General features: G+C 35.8%; 1 protein-coding gene, 1 non-coding gene and 1 pseudogene across 2 annotated transcripts in view; 2 read left to right on the forward strand and 1 right to left on the reverse strand.

Moving 5' to 3' along the window:
* Positions 1–23652, reverse strand: part of LOC120618350 (inositol 1,4,5-triphosphate receptor associated 2) — a 36215-nt gene extending 12563 nt beyond the window's left edge. The window contains 12 exon segments of the mRNA XM_039882480.1: positions 54–113; positions 908–964; positions 3501–3578; positions 6609–6659; positions 8565–8682; positions 11719–11877; positions 12990–13068; positions 13159–13238; positions 15585–15765; positions 22063–22176; positions 23086–23265; positions 23268–23652. Coding sequence (XP_039738414.1) covers positions 54–113; positions 908–964; positions 3501–3578; positions 6609–6659; positions 8565–8682; positions 11719–11877; positions 12990–13068; positions 13159–13238; positions 15585–15765; positions 22063–22176; positions 23086–23265; positions 23268–23652 — 1542 coding nt within the window.
* LOC120618792 (U6 spliceosomal RNA) lies at positions 2897–3003 on the forward strand. Its single transcript, XR_005657295.1, has one exon. It is a non-coding gene; the product is annotated as a U6 spliceosomal RNA (small nuclear RNA).
* Positions 4828–4946, forward strand: LOC120618662 (uncharacterized; annotated as a pseudogene).
* Positions 23653–23953: the final 301 nt, after the last annotated feature.

The following is a 23953-nucleotide window of genomic DNA, read 5'->3' on the forward strand; positions in this document are numbered from 1 at the left end:
GAATTTACATTTAACGACCCCACCTTACAAGCTGTGAGATTATTATGGTATACCTCTATAATGCTTCCATATTCTATGATGGTTGATTTAAGTTCTTCTATACTTAAATCCTTCTAAAAAGTAGAAGAGAAAATTAATAGCTAATAAATATATGAATTTGCCAATTCATATTTGTTAGACTATCAGTCTGAGCCAAAGAAGAACTGTAAATGTCAAATGGAAGAGATAAAGTTGGTACAATATTTAGTATCTGGGTCAATGTCTACGAGCCATGCACGATTCCCTTGAAATGTCATAACAGGAAGAAAAAGGAAAGGAAAAGAAATATCATTCTTTCTTCACTTCCCTATCTTGAAAAGTGGAAGTTTATTAACTTAGGCTGTGCCCTTCCTGTGTCTCTTAAAGCCACCATAACCAGCATCTCTAGCCAGCATCCTTTGTTATCAGATAGGCTATGATCGCAGGATACAAGAATGAATAAAATGATATCTATTTATCTATCTAATCAATCAATCAATCAAACTAGGCAGAAAATAATTTGGGGATATGTTCTTCTTCTTCCCTAAAATGAATCACTGCACACTCATTTGTGTTGTTATGCATTAAAACTGCACCACCAGTATCTAACCAGTGACTGATAAACTGGCACACTAATATTTGTTGCATAGATTAATGAACATCGCCAACATTTAGAGAGGATATGTTAAAACTTATCTCAGAGGAAGAAGTCAGTATTCTTCATTCAGAAGAACATTTTTGTGAAATATTATAAAGGAAAGTCTACTATTCTTAACAGAATATTAACGTCAGATACTTTAATAGGGGTGAAATTACACAAATGACCACCTCCTTTATGATTTGGAACTAGCCAATCCCACAGGACTTCATGGGAAGGGACAGAACCAACCTTCTGCAAACTCGCGTCTTTATTAAGCAAAGTATTCTCATATATGTGTAACTGCATCTGAAAAGAAACAAATTTAGGGGAAACGACTGGGTCATTGCTTTTGTAAAGGACAGTGCCACATAATCATTCCAATAGGGATACATGTTTCGGAAGCACCTTTAATGTTCACGTGATTTTTACTTTTTAAAAACTTTCACATTAGCCTCACAACAATCTTAGAGGCTGGGGATCACTGCCCTTGCTTTACCAGTGAGGAAATCCAAGCCCAATGTCACACAGTTAGTGACAGAATTGAGCCTAGAATTTGAGGCTCCAACTGCCCTCCAACTGCCCTTTCTTCCATTTCACGCTTGGTAATAAGAAGAAGACATATAGTCTTTTTTACCTGGTGAAGATGAAAATATAGATATGAATGCAGACTCCATGTGAACATATAGAAGACTCTTCCTCTTTTAAAAACTTGTTTAAAAATGTATAAAAAAATTTTTAGCAAGGTGAATATTAAACATATATCAGTTTATTCAAAACCAAAGCAAGCTTGTTGGCACAAGCTTCTAAAAAACTGATAAACATGTATGCTAATTGGATTGAAAACCTGGAAAAATAATCAGCATAGTTGGAAATAGAATCATCATCATAATCACATATATTTGATATCCCTTTATGGTTCTAAAGGTATTTTCATATAATGATCTCATTTAAATTTTCGACAAGCTTGAGGATTATGTAAAAAATATCATATCGATTTAGTAGATGATTAAATTGAGACTTAAAGAAGTTAACTACTTGCTCCAGGTTATAGCTTTTAAGTAGAGAAGACAGGATTTGAACCCGTGTCTTCTAACTCTTTCCACTAGCTATGACAGTTATGTTTTCCAAAGACAGTCCTTCCTAGAACAAAATTAACTTTAATGTCTAAATCATAACTGCTATAACATGTGATATATGTATACACATGTGCAATTTGAATATCTGCTAGGAAACTTGAAAATTCCATATATAGACATGAAATTTGAGTACGTCATCATTTCAAACATATACTACAACAAAATATATTGCTCAAATAAAACATTAGAGATGACAATAAGCATGACACAAATTCCTGAATTTATTAATAGTTGTCTTCTGTTTCATAATATGAATGTATGGCAAAAAGACCAAAATTATATACTAAATATAGACTTTTTAGATGCCATATTGATAAAAACCATTTCTATAAGGTATCTCTTAATTCAATCAAGGAAAATTTTTTTTTTGCCCATTTTGCTTCATTTTCCATGTTAAGAAGGTACAGTAGCTGAAATCTTTCTTGATTTAGGAAGTTACAAAATCAGACATTATTAAATTAAAAATTGCCACTATAATAAAAAGTATAAATAATAACAAGTGTTGGCAAGGATGTGGAGAATTCTAACCCTCATACACAGCTGGTAGAAATGTAAAATGGTACAGCCACTTTGGAAAACAGTCTGGCAGTACCTTGAAAGATTAAACATGCAGTTATCATGTGACCTAGTAATTCCACTTCTAGGTTTACACTCAAGAAAAATTAAAACATTTGTACACATATAAACTTGTACACGGATGTTCACAGCAGTATTATTCATAACAGGCAAAAAGTGGAAACAGCTCAAGTGTCCATCAACTGATGAATGAACAAAATGTGATACATCTATACAATGGAATATGACAGCAATAAAAGGAAATGAAGTATTGATATATACTACAACATATATAAACCTTGAAAACATTATGTTCAGTGAAAGATGCCAATGACAAAAAAATGTAATGTATATGATTCCACTTACATGAAATATCCAGAATAGGTATATCTATAGGGACAGAAAGTAGATTAGTGGTTGTCTAGGGTTGGAGGGAAATGGGGAGTGATTACTAAAAAGGTTTCTTTTGAGATGACAAAAATGTTTTAAAATTGATTTTGGTGATGGCTGCACGACTCTGTGAATATATTAAAAAACACTGACTTGTGTGCTCGCTTCGGCAGCACATATACTAAAAGTGGAACAATTTTACATAGATTAGCATGGCCCCTGCACAAGGATGACATGCAAATTTGTGAATCATTCCATATTTTTGGACAATCTGATGATGGCCAGAGGGGAGAGGAGTTGGAGGGCTGGGAGAAAGAAGTGAAGAGTTAAAGAAGTACAAATCAGTAGCTGATAGGTGGTCACAGGGATGGGGAGCACGGCATAGGGACTGTAGTCAGCATTAATGTAGTGGCTAGGTGTAGAGCCAGAGGAGAGAAAGAGCAATTAGGGGGATCATTTATAAACTATATAAATGTCTAACCAATGTATTATGTATACTTGAAACTAATAATAAAATTTTAAAAAAAAACATTGACTTGTATGTTAAGTGGGTAAATTTAATTGCATGTGTATTATATATCAGTAAGCTGTTACACTAAAAAAAAGAGAAATTGCCTTTTCTATAATTCAGACATCTTAAGGAGTATGAATTAAAAAATTTGTAGCCAAAGGTTATTGTATCAATGAGTCATATACACCTTTATAGAGTAATACTGGGTTGATGGAAGAAAATATTTTACCAGTATTTGGGAAGTGCTTACTTGGTGCTCTGTCTCAGTTTTAGACAATTCCTCAATCTTCTTTTCCAATTTATATATATCCATAATGTTCTTAGTATTCTAAAGCAAAAGAAGGTAGTATTCTTAGATTTAGAGCAAAAAATTAAAGGATATCATAAAGTCTTTTTTAAGAAATAGCATTTTCATCATTAATATCATAATCTATTTTAAACTAAGGGATGAAACTTTAGACTTTGTCTAAAAAATCATGATTCTTTTAACATGACCATCCAAGAACACTCTCAGTAGTCCCTTTGTATCTTCTACTCCACCTCAGTCGTTCACTCCCTAGACATACCTTCACACATGCCATTATGAGCAACTGTAATCCCTCCAATATCTTAATTGCAAGCATTTCATTCTTCGGCCACCACTTCTTGTTTGTCCAGATTACTTCTCTGAGCAACAACAAACCTTCAGTCCCCACTGAAGCCTGCAATCCATCAATCTAAATACTTTCTCATTACCCTCACACCTTGCAGTGAATTCAGTCCCTTCTTTACTCAGCTTAAATTTTCCCATGGTCATTCATTATAGTCACTTTCTTCCACATACTCTCAATTTCCTTGCCTCTCCCCTACTTCTTATATTTGCTTAATTTAAGCTTGCCACCCACTCTAAGCCAGTATCCTTTCAGAGAAACGTTAAAGAAAAATACATACTGAACCAACAGCTCACATGTTAAATTCATAACCTTTAACTTCAGTGTTTACCTGTGATATCATATAATCCTAGTCCCTTTGTTTGGCCATTTGCCTAAATCAGGGATTTGCAAACTACACCAACCTCCCCACCTCACCTGCACAGCCAACTCCAGTTGATCACTTGGTTTTGTAAATAAAGTTATTAGAACAAAGTCATGCCCATTTGTTTTCATATTGTCTCTGGCTGCTTTTACATGATAACAGAAGTGAGTGGTTGCAACAAAGGCTGTTTAGCCAAGCAAGACTAAAAATATTTATTATCAGTTTCTTTTCAAAAAGTTTGCCAGCTCCTGGCTTATGTCATCTCTTCTCTCTCCTTGAACTTCCAATACCTCCTACAACATCCCCACTCTCAGCTAATGACTTTGCTTTGTATTTCACTGAGACATTAGAAACAATCAGAAGAGAACTTCCATATTACCTGAACATATAATAAATACCTTGAGATATATTTTAAAGCATTTGCTTATCTGCACACTTCTCTTCACCTGTTACTGCTTCAGTCTAAGCCTCCATCAGCTTTTGCCTGGATTATTACAAGAGTCTCCTAATTGGTCTCCCTGCTTCTCTTGCCCCACTACAGTTGATTCTAAACCCAGCAGCCAGTCTGTGGCTATGCCACCCAGAACGCGCCTGATCTCATCTGATCTTGGAAGCTAAGCAGGTTTGAGCCTGGTTAGTACTTGGATGGGAGACCACCCTGGAATACCAGGTGTTGTAGGCATTAAAAAAAAAATAAAAATAAAAAATAAATAAATAAACCCAGAAGCCATTTTAAAAAACAGAAATTAGAACATGTTACTCCCCTGATCAAAATTAAATTATCCAGGAGCTCTCATCTCAGTGTAAACAGCCAGAGTTCATACATTGCTAATTACATAAGACCCTGTAGATCTGGCTCCCTTCAGCTCTCTGCCAAACCTCTTGCTACTAGTTCCTCCCTCTGTTCCAACCACACTGGCCTAATGTCACTCAAAAATAGCAGGTAGGCTATAGCCTGAGGCCTTTGAGCTTGCCATTTCCTCTGCCTGGAATGCTCTTCCACAGATAAACCTCCTTTCCAATTTTTAACCAAATGATTAATTTCATAGTGCTACTTTTTTGCTAACCACTCTATTTTAAATTGCTCTCCTCCACAATTCTGTTTTCTGCTTTTTTCTCCACAGCACTAATCGCCATTGAACTTGCCAGTTCTACATGGGCTATTCTACTTAAGCCTATTTCCTCAGCATCTAGAATAGTGCCTAGCGCAGAGGTCTCCCAAAGAATATGTGTTAAATAAATAAGTGAATGAATAAAAGTGAATAACTCTCCAAATCATTGTGCTGTTATCTGTCACAATCCATCGGATTTTTATCTCCTAAAAGAATCTTAGCTAGCAGTGACATTGATATGCCTTCTCTAATGTAAATCAATAATTGCAATGCTATCTCATGATAAAATTAGTTTGGTACAAACTACTTTTGAGGCTAGTCAATAATCTTAAATATGAGGAAAAAAAAATCTTACATTGGGAGTTTAATTGTTAAGTACTAGTTTCATGAAAACTGGCCTTGTAACTGTAACTATAACATCTAATGTACGGTTTCTTTCCAATATTTAATTGTTCCTTTCCAACTCGCCACAAAATATTTTTAATGTCTACCTTGCCCATATTTTGGATAACTCTTCAGATTATTCATCGCAGCTTAATAAATACCTCTGATTAACTTATATAAAGCCCAAATAAAAAACTGTGCATAATACTTGACATTCAAAATTTCCCTGCAAAATATTACCTTACTAGTAGCTTTGTTATCTATTCTTTCAATGCTCTATTTCTGTTGCTTAAAAAAGTATATTGCATAGAATTATTCATTTTTTAGAGACTTTACTAATATTTCCTAACATATATGGAGTACATTATAGTTAACCAAATGGCTTCACAAGCATTATTTTAATCTCTAACATAACTGAGACAATAGGTATTATTAACTCAAAAAATATAAATGGCTTTTCCAAGGTTAGACTGTCACCAAATTTCAGGTCTTGTCTTAGACTCAAGACTTTGCCATCTAGTTCAGTGGAATATTAATGGAAAATTATTAGATAATGTCTGCACTTTCCTTCTTGATTTGTATAGTTTTTAGATGGGTTAATTATATTTCATCTTAAATTCGAATTTTTAAAATTCCATTTCTTTCACTGATAAGTACAAAGGCAGTAATGTACCTCTGTCCAGATGTGAAAATTCTATCCACTCTTCTTCATTTATCATTTGACAAAGATGCCTGGTCTTTGGCCCACAAAAGCCTGAACATTCATATGATTATTATTTAACCCAGGATCAGGACCCATGATTTCCATATATTTAATCTGTACCCATGTTTTAATGATTTCAACATACCTCTTCTTGAAGATTCCGAATCTTAAGAATCAGAGCCCGGTTTTCTGCCTCCTAATTCATTAAAAGAAAAGTAATTAAAAAGTATTTGAGAAGTTCATGAAACCACAGATTTACCTGCAAGTCTATTGACATTCTTTTCCTTTATCAATTTTTAATATGGCATTGACATAATACAAATGAGCCTAGTCTGAAAATATTCTCATATAGGGTTAAGCCTTTGGCTTGCAGTTTTCTGGGGATCTGTGAGAAGTCACCCTTCTCCCTGATTCAATCTATGACAGGGAGAGAAAAAAGAAAAAACAAAGAGCCTGATTTCTTTTCCTGCTACTTACCGCCATCCACTTATGACAGGTAGTGTGAACTCATCTATTTAAACAGCACTTTGAAAACACAAAAAGAGCTCTAGTTTTCTACTTGAAGCTGTCGATATTCTCAGATTCAACATCACCAGAACATATGAATATCAAAAACTATTGTATAATTAAGAGCCCCAAGTTCAGAACCACCAAAAGAAAAAATATTCTAGGACAAATTATATGCCAAAATATTAACAGTAAATCTTGTGGATAGGGTAAGAATTTGTGGGATTTCACCTTTTTGTTGTTAATATGCATTTCCTTATTTTTATAAGGTGAATAAGTACTACCTTTTTTATAATATATAAAAATAAAAGGGAAAATATGTCAAGCTAGGGTGTCATTGGTATAAGGATGGAGGAACACACACCCCACATAATTGGAATCAGAAGATCTGAGACAATTCTAGCTCTATCATTTATTAGCCAATTGACTTGGAATAATCAAAACATTGTTGGACTTTACATATAACTTAATTTTTTAATGAAGAATACCTACTTACATTTCTACCTCAAAGAATTTTTATGATGACCAATGAGATGAAACATTAAAAATTCTTTTGAGATTGTAAAACACTATAAAATGCAAAGAATTAGGGTTGTATATCTAGGACTCTGTATTTTTAATAACAGCTAACATTATCCAGCCCTAAGAGGAAAGTAAATACATACTGCTTAACATGAACTAACTCATCTAACCCTCATAGCCCTAGGGTATGAGAACAGAGAGGCTTAAAGAAGTTATGTGGTTCGCCTAAAGTTACACAGCCCTAGGAGTCAGACTTGAATGCCAGTGGTCTGACTTCCAAGTGTGGGCTCTTGATCATTTCCCTACATTGCCCCCACATAAGAGTTCCTCAGTGGTCCCAAATTGAGTCTTTCCTGTAATACATTGATAAAAGACTTGCAGAGTCCTAGTCTTCACATTTTACTATTGAGGCAAGAGCCAAGCTAAGCTGTGTTGGTTGGGGAAGGTCACAAGTGAGTGTGGCACAGGCCTGGAGCCCATCTCCTGAAGAATTACAGGCCTAAAAATAAATTAGTCTTTCAGCTGACTACCACCATCGTTAGCAATGCTAGAGTACTTCTGGAATAGATCAGGATTTTGAAAATTATTACTGATGCTCTAGAAAATAGTTTAACATTCGCAGAAAAAACATTATGTACTTCTCTCTCAGCTGAGTTAAAGCTTGGTCTAAATAACAATTTGCTCTAAAAATTACAAGCCTGTGCTTATTTGGTGTAAGGGCTGATTTAGGGAGTTTTTTAGTAATCTGGAACTACTAAGAAAACAGATTTTTTAAAATCTGAGAAAAAGTTGAAAGTATCCAATATTCATGAGTTCACCTATCAACTTCAGGAGGCATTCCAGAGATCTTCTAGGACTTCGCAAACCATTGTGAATATGATTGAGTAATGTGTAAAGAATTTTAATCTTGGTTGAAAAGTAAACGGTTTTTATCTTACCTGCCTTTACTTTTCTAAGGTGTTACCAGTTCATTTATCGGCTTATTGACTTCTGATTTTTGCCTTCAAATAAACTCTCTTAGAGTTCAGTTATGTAAACTACATACCAGTTTCAAAGTACTTGGATGACTTACTAATTGTTTGTTCTGTACTACAATTGTGGTCTTCTGCTCTTCCGAAGCATTCAAACTAGTTTTTAGTTCCTCCAGTTCTTCTTTTAACAGATTTGTTTTCATAATAGCCTGGTGGGCACTGTGGGGGTGGGGGAGAAGGCAATGAGCAAAACCTCAACTATAACTGTCAAAGATACTAAGAAAAGCCAAGGACTATTTTTAGACCCAAGTTGAAAACCACTGAAAACTTAAACCAGATGCAAACAATAGTGAAAATATATCTACTATCTTTCATAGTTCTTGGAAGAAGAAGGGATTTGGAGGCAGTGTGGTGGGGGAAGAGGGTAGAAGGAAACAAACAGTCCTGAAGATAAAGATTTGGAGACTCCCTTTGCAATCTATCATTGTCTGAATCCCACACTTCTTTCCTGCTATTAGTTAGTGCAATTTCACAAATATTAATTGAATAGTACCATGTTCCAGGGGCTGTACCCTACAAGGGGGCTTATGATGGCAGACAAAAGAGAATATGGTCCTCGCCCTTATAGAGCTTATATATTAGTGAAGGAGATGACAACTAAATCGTTTCTACATATTTTATTTAAAAGGTTTATTTAGCATTGTTTACAATAACAAAGCATTAGAAACAACCTATGTCCAATGAAAGGAAACCTGTTAAATGTATTATGGTGATCCTCATCATGGAATTTCCTATGTGTACTCTCACTAGATTATAAAGGGTTTTCTGAGCACAGTCTCAAAGAGAGTACAATTTTTCCCCTACTAAAGAATTACACTGAGCATTCAACAAATATTTGTGGAGCTCCGACTCTGTGCCAGGCATTATGCTAGGCAATGGAGACAAAAGTGAACCCAGTCATGAGAACTCTACCCTCCTGGAGTTTATCGTCTAGGAGAGTAACAGTCCATCATAATTATAATACGGTGTGATGAGAACCAAAGTTAGAGTGAACTCAAGTTCTATAGACACTGTGTAAAAGGCAGGTAGTTCAGATAATGAAAAAGGGAGGGAGGGAGGGAGAGAGGGAGGAAGGGGGAGACAGACAGACAGACACAGAGACACAACAGAAGCTCACTGAGGGGCTGCTAGCAGTTAGATATTGTTGGAGCCTGGAGTGGAAAATGGGAATTAGAGATAAGGCAACAAAGGCCCTATCATGAAGGGCTTTGCAAACCAGACAAAGGAATTTGGATTTTATCCTGAATAAGATAGGGATCTTTTGAAGCGTTTAAGGCACGGGTGTGATGTAGTCGGACTGGCATTTTGGAAGAGCATTCCTGCAGGTGTGGCACAAGTTTTGGAAAAGGCAAGAAACTTAATCAGGAGGTTGCTATAGTGATCCAGGTGAAAGGTACTGATGACTTGAACTATGTGGCAGATATAGAAATGGAAAGAAGTAACTCTGTTTGAGAGATAAAAGTAGGTAAATTTAACACGACTTGCTACTGATTTAGAAGTGAAGGCTGAAGAAGAAAGGTGACAAGGTTTTTGGCCTGCAGGCAATTGGAAGGGTGGGAGTGCTAGTCTACAGAAGACATCCTACTAAGCACTAGGGTAACCAGGATGGATAAGGAACAGTTCCTCCCATTAACATGGGCACAGTTAATATAGAAGATAGATTATACTATGAAAAGACAACTGGACAATATCAAAAACAGACTATGAGCACAAAAGAAACAGAGGCTTTTCCTGAAAAGGTAGAGGACGGAGAAAAGAGGACACAAAGGCTTAATTTTGTGCCCATCCAAATTCCCTAGCCTTTCTGTTCTTCTGTGAGTTACCCAATTCCCTTCAAATACATTTCTTTACTGCTTAACTTAAAAGTCAGCTTCTAGTGCTTGCAATCAAAAGCCCTGACTGGCACATTCATCTAAGACAGTTTTTTAAAAAAAAAAATTTGAATTCTTATATTTCAAATAAATAATAAGCCAACTATGGAATGAAGAGAGCTTAAGGTAGGTTTTTTTGTTTTTTTGTTTGTTTGTTTATTTGTTTTTTTATAGATTGGTTTGGAGGCTGGACTGGCTGGTCAAAAATTATGAGGGTAAGAGTCCATGGTAAGAATGCTTTACTGTTTTTTCAAATTAACTTAAAACCTTTCTGTTCAGAATATTTGCATCTATAACAGCTTAAACACAGACTTTGTGAGAATCGTGTTGCTTTTTTCCCAATGCCTGAACATCTCCCTGCAACCCATTTTACCCGTATTTGACACTTTATTTGGCTTGTTTCTTAGGTCCTTTATCTTTTTCTACCTTAAGCTAAAGTTGGTGAACTTTATCATCCTTCTAGGCTTTAGGTACCCTGAGGGCACATTTTAAACCCGACTCATCCATGAATCTCTCATAATACCATGGGACTTTGCATAGAGTACAAGTTCAACCAAACCACAGAACACTTTGGAGAGGTCCACACTTAGCCCCTAGGCATACTGGTCTTTCACAGAGAACACTACCTTGAATGGCAAAGAGAACATCATTGCTAGAAAAAAACTGACAGGCATTGCTAGTGGGAATATAAAATAGTGCAGATGCTTTGGAAACCAGTAAGCCAGCTCTTCAAATTCTAAGTTACTACCCAGCAATTCCACTCTTGGTATAAATCCAAAATAACTAACAACATGTTCACACAAAAATTTGTATACAAATGCTCACTGAAGCACTATTCATAAGAGCCAAAAAGTGGAAATAATCCAAAGTCCATCCTCTGATGAATAAACAAAATGGGATATAGCCAAACAATGGATTGTTATTCAGCCATAAAAAGGAATGGAGTAGTAATAGGTGCTACAATATGGACGAGTTTGAAAACATTAATGCTGAGTGAAAGAAGCCAGTCACAAAAGATACATTGTATAAGTCCATTTATAGGAAATGTCCAGAATAAGTAAATCTATAGATTAGTGGCTGCTAGGGACAGAGGGGAGGAAGAAGTGGGGGATTGTTTATCTGTACAGGATTTCTTTTAGGAGTGATAAAAATGTATTGGAATTAGATTATGGTGGTGGTTGCACAACCTGGTGAATATACCAAGAAACACAATTGCACACTTTAAAGGAGTAAATTTTATGCTATGTGAATTATAAAAATCATATATTTTTTTAAGTAAAAAAGTACTGAAAGCTCCCATATACAATACTCCACTATGGCTCACCTTTTTATCTGAAGGCGCAATTCAGTACAATCCTCTGATAACTGGCTATTAGCTTCTTCCAAGGTTTCCAATGCCAGCTTGAACTTATTATTTTCCTCCTCCAATTTCTGCTTGTTGAAATGCAGGTCTGCTACATAGGTAATCAAATCAGATACCTCTCTGCAGGTGAAAGAATAAATGAGAATAAATAATCTTCAACATCTCTCATCCCTTCTAATCAAAATAAGCCATACAGTTAAGCTCAAACAGACTTAAATGTTCCTATGAGACTTTCTACTTTATCCTCTTCCATCCTCATAAATGTAGTTTGTTTATACAATAAATATTTATTCAGCATTTATTATAATAGCATGAAAGATTTTTCCAAAATTGCCAGGTATTCAGCACTTGCCAGTTGCGAAGTCAACTTGCACAGCTTGTGTTTATTCCTTTCCACCTCACTCCCAACATTTGTTTTCACCTACAATGAAGAGTTCTTATTTCTGCCTGGGTAATGGGAGATTCTGAAATAAACTGACACATTACTCTTTCAGTCAAGAGATCTGGGCAAGTTTTAATAGGCCTTTAACTAGGAAACAATTTTTAGCCTTGTATTTGCAGCCTGTAGCTCACAATTTAGTACCCATCTTTCCTACTAGTTCATACAACTTGTTAACACTTGTCCCTCTTGCCCTAGACATTAGATTAGAAACTCTTTGGGAGTCTAGATTGAGGTTTCATGGAGTCCCAGGTCGCTTCCTCTTTAATATCTTAATCCCAGTGCTTAGTACAGGTTGGGTACATTGTTCTTACACCATGTTTTTGCATGGCTAAACCTGAAGTGGCACAGATAAACTAAGGAAGAGACAGAAATCATCTCTCCTTAATATCTAAAACTCACACACTCAGCAGAAAACAACTTTTCTCATTCATTTCTAAAGTATTATTAAAGAAATATTTTAAAAATAATCTCTCAAAGAGCCTGAGGTCAATGTCACAACTCTACTTTAAATGGAACGTGTTTTCTATGGAAAACACATGAAGTCAATGAAGAAGAAGGGTTTCATGAGTGAGAAAATGTTAATCGATGTAATACTAGTTTTATATAATTTGTGATCCTTGTAAATCTAGTTCTAATGCATTTGGGATAGAATAGTTATGAGTTAAAAATAAATTTTGTTAGCTCTACCACAAAAAAGGTCCAAGTGACTTAATGTTAAGTAAAATATACAGACCTATGAAGTAAATAATAAAATTTAAAGCACTTGAGAAAGTGTTACAAGAATGCTTACAAGACTCCTTTAGACACGTCTCCGCCGAAAGCCTCGAAGCTCTGTGACAGAGACGCTGTTATGTCTGTGGTCATCTTAACTAAAATACATATGAGAGAGTTTTATGAAAAATCCACTTCTCCAAACCACAAGAAAGTGGCAGAATAATTCTGAAGAAACACATACATACTTGCTCCACCAGACCTTATGCTGTCCCGTTCAAAAACAGAATCACTGATGGTGCCACCTGATCCAGTATTTGCTCCTTTCCTGTAGCCAAAAACCAAAACCAGTGAGCTAAGATTCTTTGCCAGACAAAAGCTTAGCTAAGTTTTCAAATGTGCTCTGTACTTTTCTATTCAGGTGTTTCTCTCTGGATTTTAAAAACCATCTACTCATCCAGAAACTATTTGGACCCCAATACTGTGCTTAGCCATGGTCATAAAAAAGAAACAAAAGGCATTACTTCCACTTCCATAAACTGTTCATCTAACATGAAAAAGCAAACGTGCATGCTGAAATAGGCAGGTGGTGATGCACAGCAGCTACGATCAGGGGATGGAGGTCTCAGTGGATTAGGAAGTCGACATAGTTTGGAGCGATAAGTAGACATTCATGGAGGTAGCTTGTCTTAAAGGATTGGGAAGGAAAGTCATAAACAACTAATAGTTTGAAATGCATCGATGGTGTTATCATTTTCCCTTTCCCATGAAAAACCAAGTAGAACCCAGCCTAACTGTACTTTGAGCATTTTACTCCTGAAATTTGGGGAACCCTCTCTGCAGGCCTCTGTCCAGTATACAAACTCTAGCTCTAATCCCTAAAATAAACAAATTAAAATTTCAATCATTTCTAAGGGTCTCCAAATTATGATTTTAGTTCTGTTAACCTTTCACTATCTTTCTGCAGCAGCCACAAAATTCTCTAAATGTGTACTTACATCTCATTGCATTTCAATGTCAGATGTCTGCCAAAAGGTAGCTGAGCAGAATAATTCATTCAGCATTATTACTACACACCCATCACCATTTGAGTTTCTGTTCTTATATTTTGTATTTATACCTCCAGTGTTTTTTTCTTTTCCTTTACATTTGTTCTAAAAATTAGTTTTTCTTTTTCCCTCACCCCATTTTATAATTAGATTACTGATATTTTTATTATACAATCGAACTTAAATATTTTAGGAAAAAATGAGAGAATTCATAAGAAAAAAGTCAGACTCATCATGCAAATATAATCATTTTGGAATATATTCCTCCCTATTTTTTCCTATGTATATATTTTTTACAAATATGAGGTTATACTACATATATGAATTTATGGCCTGTTATTTGAAATACATATGAATATTTAACTTGTCAAATACCTAATTACAATTTTGAGTGATTATTTAGAATTCTGGTATATGGAAGTATTATATCTGTCCACATATATTTGGTTTGGCTTGCTTTTATTCATTGCTATTATAAATAGCTTTCTACACACAGATTAGAGTATATGATAGGTTATTTTCCTTAAAGTTACATTACTAGCTTGAATAGAGTGCATATTTTAAGGGTTTAATACATACGTTCTTAAATTGCTCTTAAAAAAAAGAAACTGTACCCTTGCACTACTGGCTACAATGTGTGAGAAGGGGCTTATTTTTCCACCTGCTCTGGGATAATAACAACATGAGATAGAGTCTTTCTTTTAAAACTTTGCTAAACTGATGGGCAAAAATTGTATGTTGTCTTTATTTGTATTTTTTTGGTCACTAATATTTGTATATTTTTCTTGTCCTCATAATTAACTTATGTATGTCAAACAACATTTCAATCACTTTTTCTTGTCATTTATACATTATATCCTTATGAAATCTAGCAAGTTTTGTCATTCTTTGGGCTTGAAGTTTTCTTTAAACAAATCCCTAGTATCTATTAGCTGATAGCTGGAGATTGCTGAGTAAAAGCCACAGGAATTTGGGATCCTGTGAAGAGGTGACTCTTCTCCAGTATCCATCAGGGGCACCTGAGATCATGGGTGTCATTCTCCATCTTCACTTTTTTTCTACTCCACTATTTTTTCCTTTTCCTTTTAACTTCCCTATATCCGAGACTTCTAAATTACACTCACAGCCTAATCATTCCCACTGAACTCAAAAGGCCATTGACTCCGAGTTTAAATGCATTTGGAGATTTGCTGGACAGTATCGATAACTTGCCTGACTCCTATGCTGGCTCAATTCTCTGTGTGAACATAATATGTGCTGCCCCCAATCACAATAGAGTCTTATCAGAATTAACATAATTAACATATATAAATTCATATGTGTAGTATAATGTAGTTCTCAGAGTGTGCCCATCATCTCCTCCCATAGTCAGCTTCAATATCACCTGGAATCTTGTTAAAAATGTAAATTATCAGGTGTCACCCCAGACACACTGAATTATGGAGTGGGGAGGGGCGTGAGTGGCCAAGAAGCAGATAATATCATTCAGGTGATTCCAACACATACTAGAGTGAGAAGCACCAAATTATAATATTTCCATCAACACAGAAAACAATGATTAGCATTTACTGCAATCAATTGTTAAAACAGAATCTGAAAATGATTGCTGCCGGGGCTGTGATTACCATTTGTTTCTAAGGCAAGCCATCCATCTTTTCATGATAGCATGGAAAGTTTCCAGATCCACATGCAGATCTCTCTTTTCAGGATCAAGCATATTCCACAGCTCCTCAAGGCCACCTTCTTCAGAATCTGGACTAGCTGTTTGTCTCAGGTAATCTATTATTTTATCAATTCCTACTGAGCCTTAGGAAGAAGAAAGGCAAATTAGTTTTGGAAAATAGGTTATTTTTTTATAAATGAGGTGCTTAATTCTCTCGGGTTCCTTGGGTCCTGGAAACATACTATATAACCCTCACAGTCCTGTTGAGTTGACATAGTAGAGTGGTCAGAGCACTGGCCTTTGGCTGGAGTCTAATGGACTTAGTGTCAAATCTTGGCCCAGAATATGCCAGTCATCTGGATTTGGGAAAATTAATCTCTTTGAGCTTGTTTCTTTGTGAAATGAAGATGATGATACCTATTATAGGAGTTGTTCTGAAGTTTAAATATAGATGATATGTAATCAGTAATCACTGTGGGAAGTAAACAAAATGCCACTATTTTGTCTGCCATTCTTTCCTTAAAAAGCATTCAGTGAAGAAAGTTTTTCTGCCCTATGTGAAATGTCAATCTCAAGTAAGTACTGACTTGTGGAGGGAATCAGAGTAGAGAGGCCATTCTTAGATAGTCAGTCCTACAATCGCATTCAGAAATTATCCAGACCGAGCAGAAAATAAATGACATAGATGATAGAGGCTCTGTTCAACCCTCTGGTGACTAAATCAAAGTTGTAACGGAAAGGAGCAGCAGCAAAGAAAAATCGTCTGGGATCTAGATGAACAAGGCATACAACTAGGGAGAAATCCAAGAAAGCAGAAAGTAGGACAGGGCAAGGACGCAGGGCTGTGCAGTCCTGAGTGGTTGAGTGAGACGGAGGCTGCGGCAGCGGCAGCAGCAGCGGCAGTGGCAGCGGCAGATGCCTCTCAAAGGGGCCGCATCCGCGAACAGATTTTCGCAATGACGGACCTGCTCATTCTGAGCACCAGTGCCCATTCAGCTGCACGCAGAGGGCACCAGGGACTTACAGGGAGACATTGTTGGAGTGAGGGCCGAGGCGAGACTCGTCTGTACAGAAGTGCTGGTGATATCCATTGTTCCCTGTTGAGCCCTCCCCCTCCCAGTGCACAGACACAGCACCACCATAGCCGTGATGTCATCAAACTGGATAACAGAGGTCACTCAGCCCAGGATTCCCTGAAACCCCTCCTCCCCCAACTCACGGTCCCACCCAAGTCACATCCAGGTATATCCTCAGTGAGTCAGGTGCTCCTTGCTGAGCAGCACCTAGACTCACACTGGAGGCAGATGTCCTCGGTTTCTGGTGTGGCCTTTTGAGGCAACTATAAGCACAGCATCTGTGGATTGCTTGCTGAATCTTAACAGGTGGCCCCAGAGGGACAGAGGCTTGGGATAAATTTGGCCTGCAACTGAACCCCTCTCAGGACTGCCACTGGAAACTTATTTCACAAATCCACACTAATAAGACCAGGAGACTTAGGAGCTTTGCTTAGTACATAGAAACAGACATGGAAAGGCAGCCCAAATGGGAAGACAAAGAAGCAGAAACCATATGAGAGAGAACAGAGATCCAGATATAATGGAGTCAAGCAATCTAACAGATGCAGAGTTCAAAACACTGGTTATTAAGATGCTCAATGAACTTTTGGGAAGTATAGATGAACCCAGTGAGAACTTTAACAAAGAGATAAAAAACATAAAAATGGAAATTATAAAAAGGAACCAGTCTGAAGTGAAGAACACATTATCTGAGGTGAGAAGCATATTAAATAGAATTAAAAAAGGAATACACAAAATGAATAAAGAAAAGGATCAAATGCCCTATCTGGAGGATGTGAAAGCCAAGGACACGCAATCAGAATGGCAAGAGATAAGATGCCAAGACTATAAAAATAATTTAAGGAGAATATGGGACACTATTAAGGGTCCAAATATCCATCTGATTGGCATACCTGAAGAAAATCAAGATGTCAAACAGCTGTTTGAAGAAATAATGATGGCAAACTTCCCTAACCTGGTGAAGGAAATGGATGTAAAATCCCAGGAAGCTCAGAGAATTCCAAAAACCAGGGATCCAAAGAGGCCTACAGCAAGACACATCATAATTAAAATGCCAAAGGTTAAATAAAAATAAAGAATATTAAAAGCAGCAAGGGAAAAAGAAATAATTACTTACAATGGAACATCCATAAGACTGGCATCTGATTTCTCAAAAGAAACTGTGCAGGACAGAAGGGCTTGGCAAAAAATATTCGACATGAGGAAGGCACAGGATCTTCAATCAAGAATATTTTATCCAGCAAAGTTACTGTTTAGAGTTGAAGGACAGATAAAGAGCTTCCTAGACAAAAATAAGCTAAAGGAATTTATCACCATCAAACCAGTATTACAGGAAATGTTGGAGAGACTTCATTAAGAAGAAAAATCATGTATCAAAAACAGGAATAAAGAATGGTAACAACTACATTCCTATCACTAAGTACCTCAAATGGAAAAGAATTAAGTGCTCCAACTAAAAGATAGAGTGGATTAATGGAAAGGAAAACAAGACCCCTAAATGTTGTCTATAAGAAACTTACTCCAGATTAAAAGACACACACAGACTAAAAGGAAGAGGATGGAAAAGGATATTGCTTTGATGGACCTAGAAGGTATTTAAGTCAGATAGAGAAAGATAAACACTATATGATCACTTACATGTGGAATCTAAAGAATAAAAAGAACACAGTGATTAAAAACAGACTCACAAATAGTGGACAATTTGGTGATGGACAGAGGAGGGAGTTGGGGGGCTGGGAGAATGGGGTGAAGGTTAAAGAGGTATAAATTAGTAGTTGATAGTTGGTCACGGGGTTGGGGAACACAGCAGAGGAAACGCAGTTGGCATTAATATGATGGCCAGGTGGAGGGTCAGGGGAGGGAGGGAGTAATTGGGGAGATTGTTTTATGAACTATATAGATGTCTAACCAATGTACTGTATATCTGAAACTAATTAAAATAAATTTAAAAAAAAATATCCAGACTAAGTTGCTAATTGACACACCAATCTTCTTTAAGCATAAGCATCTCTTTTTCTTCTAAGACCTGCCCTGGGCTGTCTGCTTTACGGAAGCAGCAGGTGGTGGAAGGTGGATAAGCAGAAGGTTGACATGATGGATGCAGGAGTGAAGATCCTTCCCTCAATAAGCTAAGAATAGAACATGAAATAAGAAAAGTCTAGTAATTAAGAGGAGGGGTCAGTTGAAACAGAAACCGAGTAACTTTAAAGAGAATATTAATTTAATGGCAAATGTCATTTGGCAGTGATAGAGAATACTGGAAAGGGAAAAATTATTAATATATTTAAAGAGATGATTTTTATTACTTATTTGTAGAATTGGAACGGGAGCTGGACAGCCAACAAGAATAATGCCTTTAACTCACTTTTGTTTACTAAAACTCTAAACCTTCTATCATATACCTCAAAATAGAAAGGCCTCAGGCCTGTGATGGTTTATGTGTCACCTGACTGGGCCATGGGGTGCCTGGATATTTGGTCAAGTATTCTTCTGGACGTTTCTGTAAGGGTTTTGGATGAGGTTAACATTTAAATTGGTAGGCTAAGTAACAGACTGTTGTCCTTCACGAGGGCGTGCCTGAATAGAACAAAAAAGGAAAATTCTTCCTGTTTGACCACTTTTGTTCAAAATGGGACATCGGCATTTTTCACATGTGGGTTTTTTTTCTCCACACATCCAAGCAATTCTTAGACACCAGCTGTATATCCTATAATTCAACTCAATTTTGACACTATCTACCTGGTGATAGTGTCAGATCCCACAGGTTATTGGCGCAGTCCTCCAAGACTACCCCCACTTTAGACTGTCAATCAAAGTCTAGGTTGTCACCGGCTTCTGACCAACCAGCTATAGATTGGAGGTTCTAATAACTTCCTCCTTGGGTTTGATTAATTTTCTGGAGTTTCCAGAGAAACATTTTACTTACTAGGTCACCAGTTTATTATAATGGGATATAATTCAAGAACAGCCAGGTAGAAGAGATGCAAAGGGTAAGGTATGGGAAAAGGGCACAGAGGTTCCATGCTGTCTCTGGCTTGACCCTCTCTCCAAACCTCCATGTGTTCACCAATCTAGAAACTCTCTAACCTTCTCTTTTGGGGTTTTATGGAAGCTTCATGACTTAGCCCTGATTGATTAAATCATTTCCCATTGGTGACTGAACTTGATCTCCATCCTTTCTCCCCTTCCTCAGAGGTCAGAGGGCTTGGACTGAAAGTTCCAACACTCTAATCATGGGTTGGCTCCTCCAGCAAACAGCTCCCATCTAAAAATCACCTCATTAAAATAAGACCTTTATTGCTCTCATTACTTATTCAATTCCAATGGTTTTAGGAACTCTGTCCCAGAATTGAAACAAAGAACAAATATATATTTCTTACTATAAATTACTAATGCTAAAATTAGTGAAAGTTTGTTGAGAAATAGGATATTTACATAGCAAAGTATGTTCCCATAAATTGCTTATTAATTACAAAGGAAAAATAGTAACTGCCCAATTCGAAAATGGCAGACACCACACTAATCAAGGAATCAAAATTAAAAATTTGGATATATTGTACTGAGAGGAACATCACTTCAATAATGTCTGTGAAAATGTATAACCCGAATAAAGGGGAAATATCAGACATTCAAAAAGTAACTGGCCTACAAGTTTCAAAAATGTCAAGGTCACAAACGACAAGGAATCTGAGGAACTGTTCCAGACATAAGGAGACTAAAGAGATGTGACAACTTAATACAAGGATTGATTCTGAATTGGATCCTGGGCCAGGAAACAAAAAAGTTATAAAGTTCATTATTGGGACAACTGACAAAATTTGAATATAGAATTTTGAATTATAGTATTGTATCAAAGTTAAATATCCTGATTTTGATCATTGTTCTGTGGTCATGCAAGAAAACGTCCTCATTTATAGTAAATACACACTAGTCCCCTTAGGGGTAAAAAAAAAACAACAAAACACAACTTACTCTCAAGTGATCAGAAACACAGTCAAGCTTTTATCCTGCCTCTCCTTCAGGAAACAACACTCAAGACAACCAAATAGTTGATGAAACAGGGTAGAGTTTCTCTTATAGCAGCTGATACATGAGGAAGAAATGATAGAATATCACCATTCAACACCCAATGAAAGAACAGATTTAGGCTTTCATCATCAATAGTTTTTTTTGCCTTCTGATAAAAATACATGACACCACCGATGAAAATTCTTACCAAAAATAAAAAAGTAAAACTTTTATCTGATCAAATCTGATCAGAGAAACAGGTTAAGTGTTCCCACAGGCACACAATTACCAAAATTCATACTGGGGGAAACTGCGATAAAAGAACCAGTTTAGTTAACAAATAACTTAAAATAGAAACAAAAAGAGATGGAAAGGGAAAATAGAGAAAAGTCATACAACTAATTACTATGAACAAACCTTTCTTGAATATTTATTTGAACAGTTAAACTATTTAAGAATAAATAAATTCCTCACATAAATGAGAACTTTTGAATACTGACAAGATCTTTAAGAAATTATGTTACATTTTTAGTCACGATAACGACATTGCAGCTGTGGTTGAAATCAGTCTATCTTTTAGAAATACGCATTGAAATATTTACAGATGAAATATTGTGATGTCTTGGATTTATCTCAAAATAGTCCAAAGTGGAAGAGAGGAAAATGAGTGGCGTTAAAAATGAGACATAATTGGTTATGACATTTATATAAGGGTTCATTATATTATTCTCTCTACTTCTGTATATGTTTAAAATATTCTAAAATGAAAAAATTAATCCAAATAAAACCATATTGACAGAGGAAATTGTGGAAGGTTATAAAACAATCAATAGTTTTTTGGGCAAATAGGATTACTGATGAATTTTTCCTTTTCGCTTATTTATATGTTATTAATTTATTACAATGAGCATGAATCATTTATGTACTAAAAATTACTTGTGGAAATTTTTAAAAGAACACATCTCTAAAAAAAGCAGAAGTGAAAATCTAAAATTAAAAATTTTGAGCTAAACATGTATAGTGGTTTTATATATTTGAAGTATATATTTCTTGTGTGGCAAAACCTGTGACATATCAGGAGTTCCAATCAATGATTCAAGCTGGTAAATCAGCTGATAACCTCAATAAAATCACTCAAGATACTGGTAAAATATGCAAAATAGGTACAAAGAATTTATTAAGAAATAACCACTACCTCAACAGCTATCCTTACTCCCATGTTAGGTTGCACACTCCATGTGTGTAGACACAGACCCACAGAGCACCACATAAAACCATTTGCCTTTCTCTCACCATAGAAAGTACGAATGACTTGATGAACACTACAATCATTTGAGGAGGTAATTTTCAACTTACCTCTGCATTTTGTGTCACATGCATGAAAAATACTTGTGAATAACTCTTCTTCACAGGTCCTGTTAGTGCCATAGGTTACATCTTCCTCGTCGTCATTGGTTACTAGTTTCCATTCTATTAGAAGAAAAAGTTTGCAAATCTAGCAATGCCTTTCTGTGCTGCATTTTTTTTTTTCCGATTTTAATTTTAACAGAAAAAAACATATATAAGTGAACAGCAGCTCATAATACTGGCTATTTAACTTAAATAAAACAAAAAAGTGGTCTTGAAAGATCTATTCATTTTTAATTTTTAAATTTTGTAAAAGTACATAAAAAGGAGAGATGAAGGAGAGGGAAACGAGCTTTTGCCCTGTGATATTAAAATCACTCTGTGAGAAAGCAATTAGTATAACACAAATAGAAATATTTTAAAGAAAAACAGTGAGAAAGCAGAAACTAGCTATACAGAATGTGTTATTTTACATTGTTTTGTTTTTCAGTTCCTATCATATATGGAACTAAACAGAGTTCCCAAAATTTCAATTGGAATTGGCCTGCAGAATTTACATTCTCCTCTGGCCCAAATTACTGGCTCTACAATGGAACCCACACTTTCTTACATGTTTTAACTCTCACACAAAAAAATTGCTAAAATGGTGTTTTCAGCAAGGCACCTAGAAACTATATGAATTTTAACTCTCCTATATCTATGTATTATCATCCTGACATTCTAATTTTCCCTGAAGAAAGTTTGTTTTCAGGTCAGAAGAGAAATACCAATGATTATGATTGTAAATACAATCCAGAATTTCTATCTAGTTTTTAATTGAAATCATAGAAAATACTTATTTTTACATATAAAAATTTTTTTAAGATAGAAGAAAAAGGAAACAAACATACTTAAAAAGGAAAAGATGGATGTTTCCATCCAAGCTTTAAAAATGTAGATTGCACTTTTTGTTTGTTTGTTTTTTTAGTTCAGGTATCCTGAAAGTGATATGCTATTGCTTTATAGAAAGAACAAATATTAAAAGATATTTACCATCTTCATTCAGAGATAATTTGTTCACCACTGAATCCTGAGGAGTAAAAATTTCAGAGCTTTGATCAGAGGTGGAATCAAAATCAAGTGTTAAGATACTAAAATTATTTTCACTATTACAGTTATTTAAATCTTTATTACAGAAGGGTATCCCCTTCCTGATCTGTGATACCATGATATAGAATTCTGGGAGCATCTCGGCCTTAAGATGTTTTCAGAACTTGTGAGGATAGCAGTGTATGTTGCATTCTCAGGAGAGCTGAGATGAGAGAATAATGGGGTTCTTGGAGACACTATCTGAGGAGATGAAATGAAGTCACCATCCTTCTCAGAACCTGAGAAGTGACTGCTGGGTGTAGCGACGTGAGGAGCAGACATTTTCTTCAGTACCTCTTCAAAACCTTTCCTGGTATTAGCCTGTGGATTATCAAAGCTGCTGGACTGGTATTTGATAATCTGTTGAATTGAATTTGAAATCTCTTCTCTCTTTTGGATGGCTCTAATTTTTCTGCAAATGCTTTCCACTGGGTTATGCCGCTTCTCAGTTACCTTCCTTGCAGAGGCCATAGTTGATTTTCCTTCAATTACACAGATGAAATAGCTAAAGTACAGGCAAAAGCAAACATTGTTTTTAAAGTTAGCATTGTCTTAACATCAATTTAGCAATACGCTATTTATTCCTAAGTCAACTTTGGACAGATCAAGATGTCTTTAACTGTCTTTAAACAACTTTCCAAGTGTTTAATTTTAGCATTCAAATTTCTAGAAAATAATAACAGCTAACATGTATAAAGTACTTACCAAGTGCTAGGCATGGTACTAAGTTCTTTATACATATCAACTCATTTTATCCTTAAAACAACTCTAT

The sequence above is a fragment of the Pteropus medius genome, unplaced genomic scaffold (assembly GCF_902729225.1).
Source record: "Pteropus medius unplaced genomic scaffold, Ma_sr-lr_union100, whole genome shotgun sequence".
NCBI classification, from domain to species: domain Eukaryota; kingdom Metazoa; phylum Chordata; class Mammalia; order Chiroptera; family Pteropodidae; genus Pteropus; species Pteropus medius.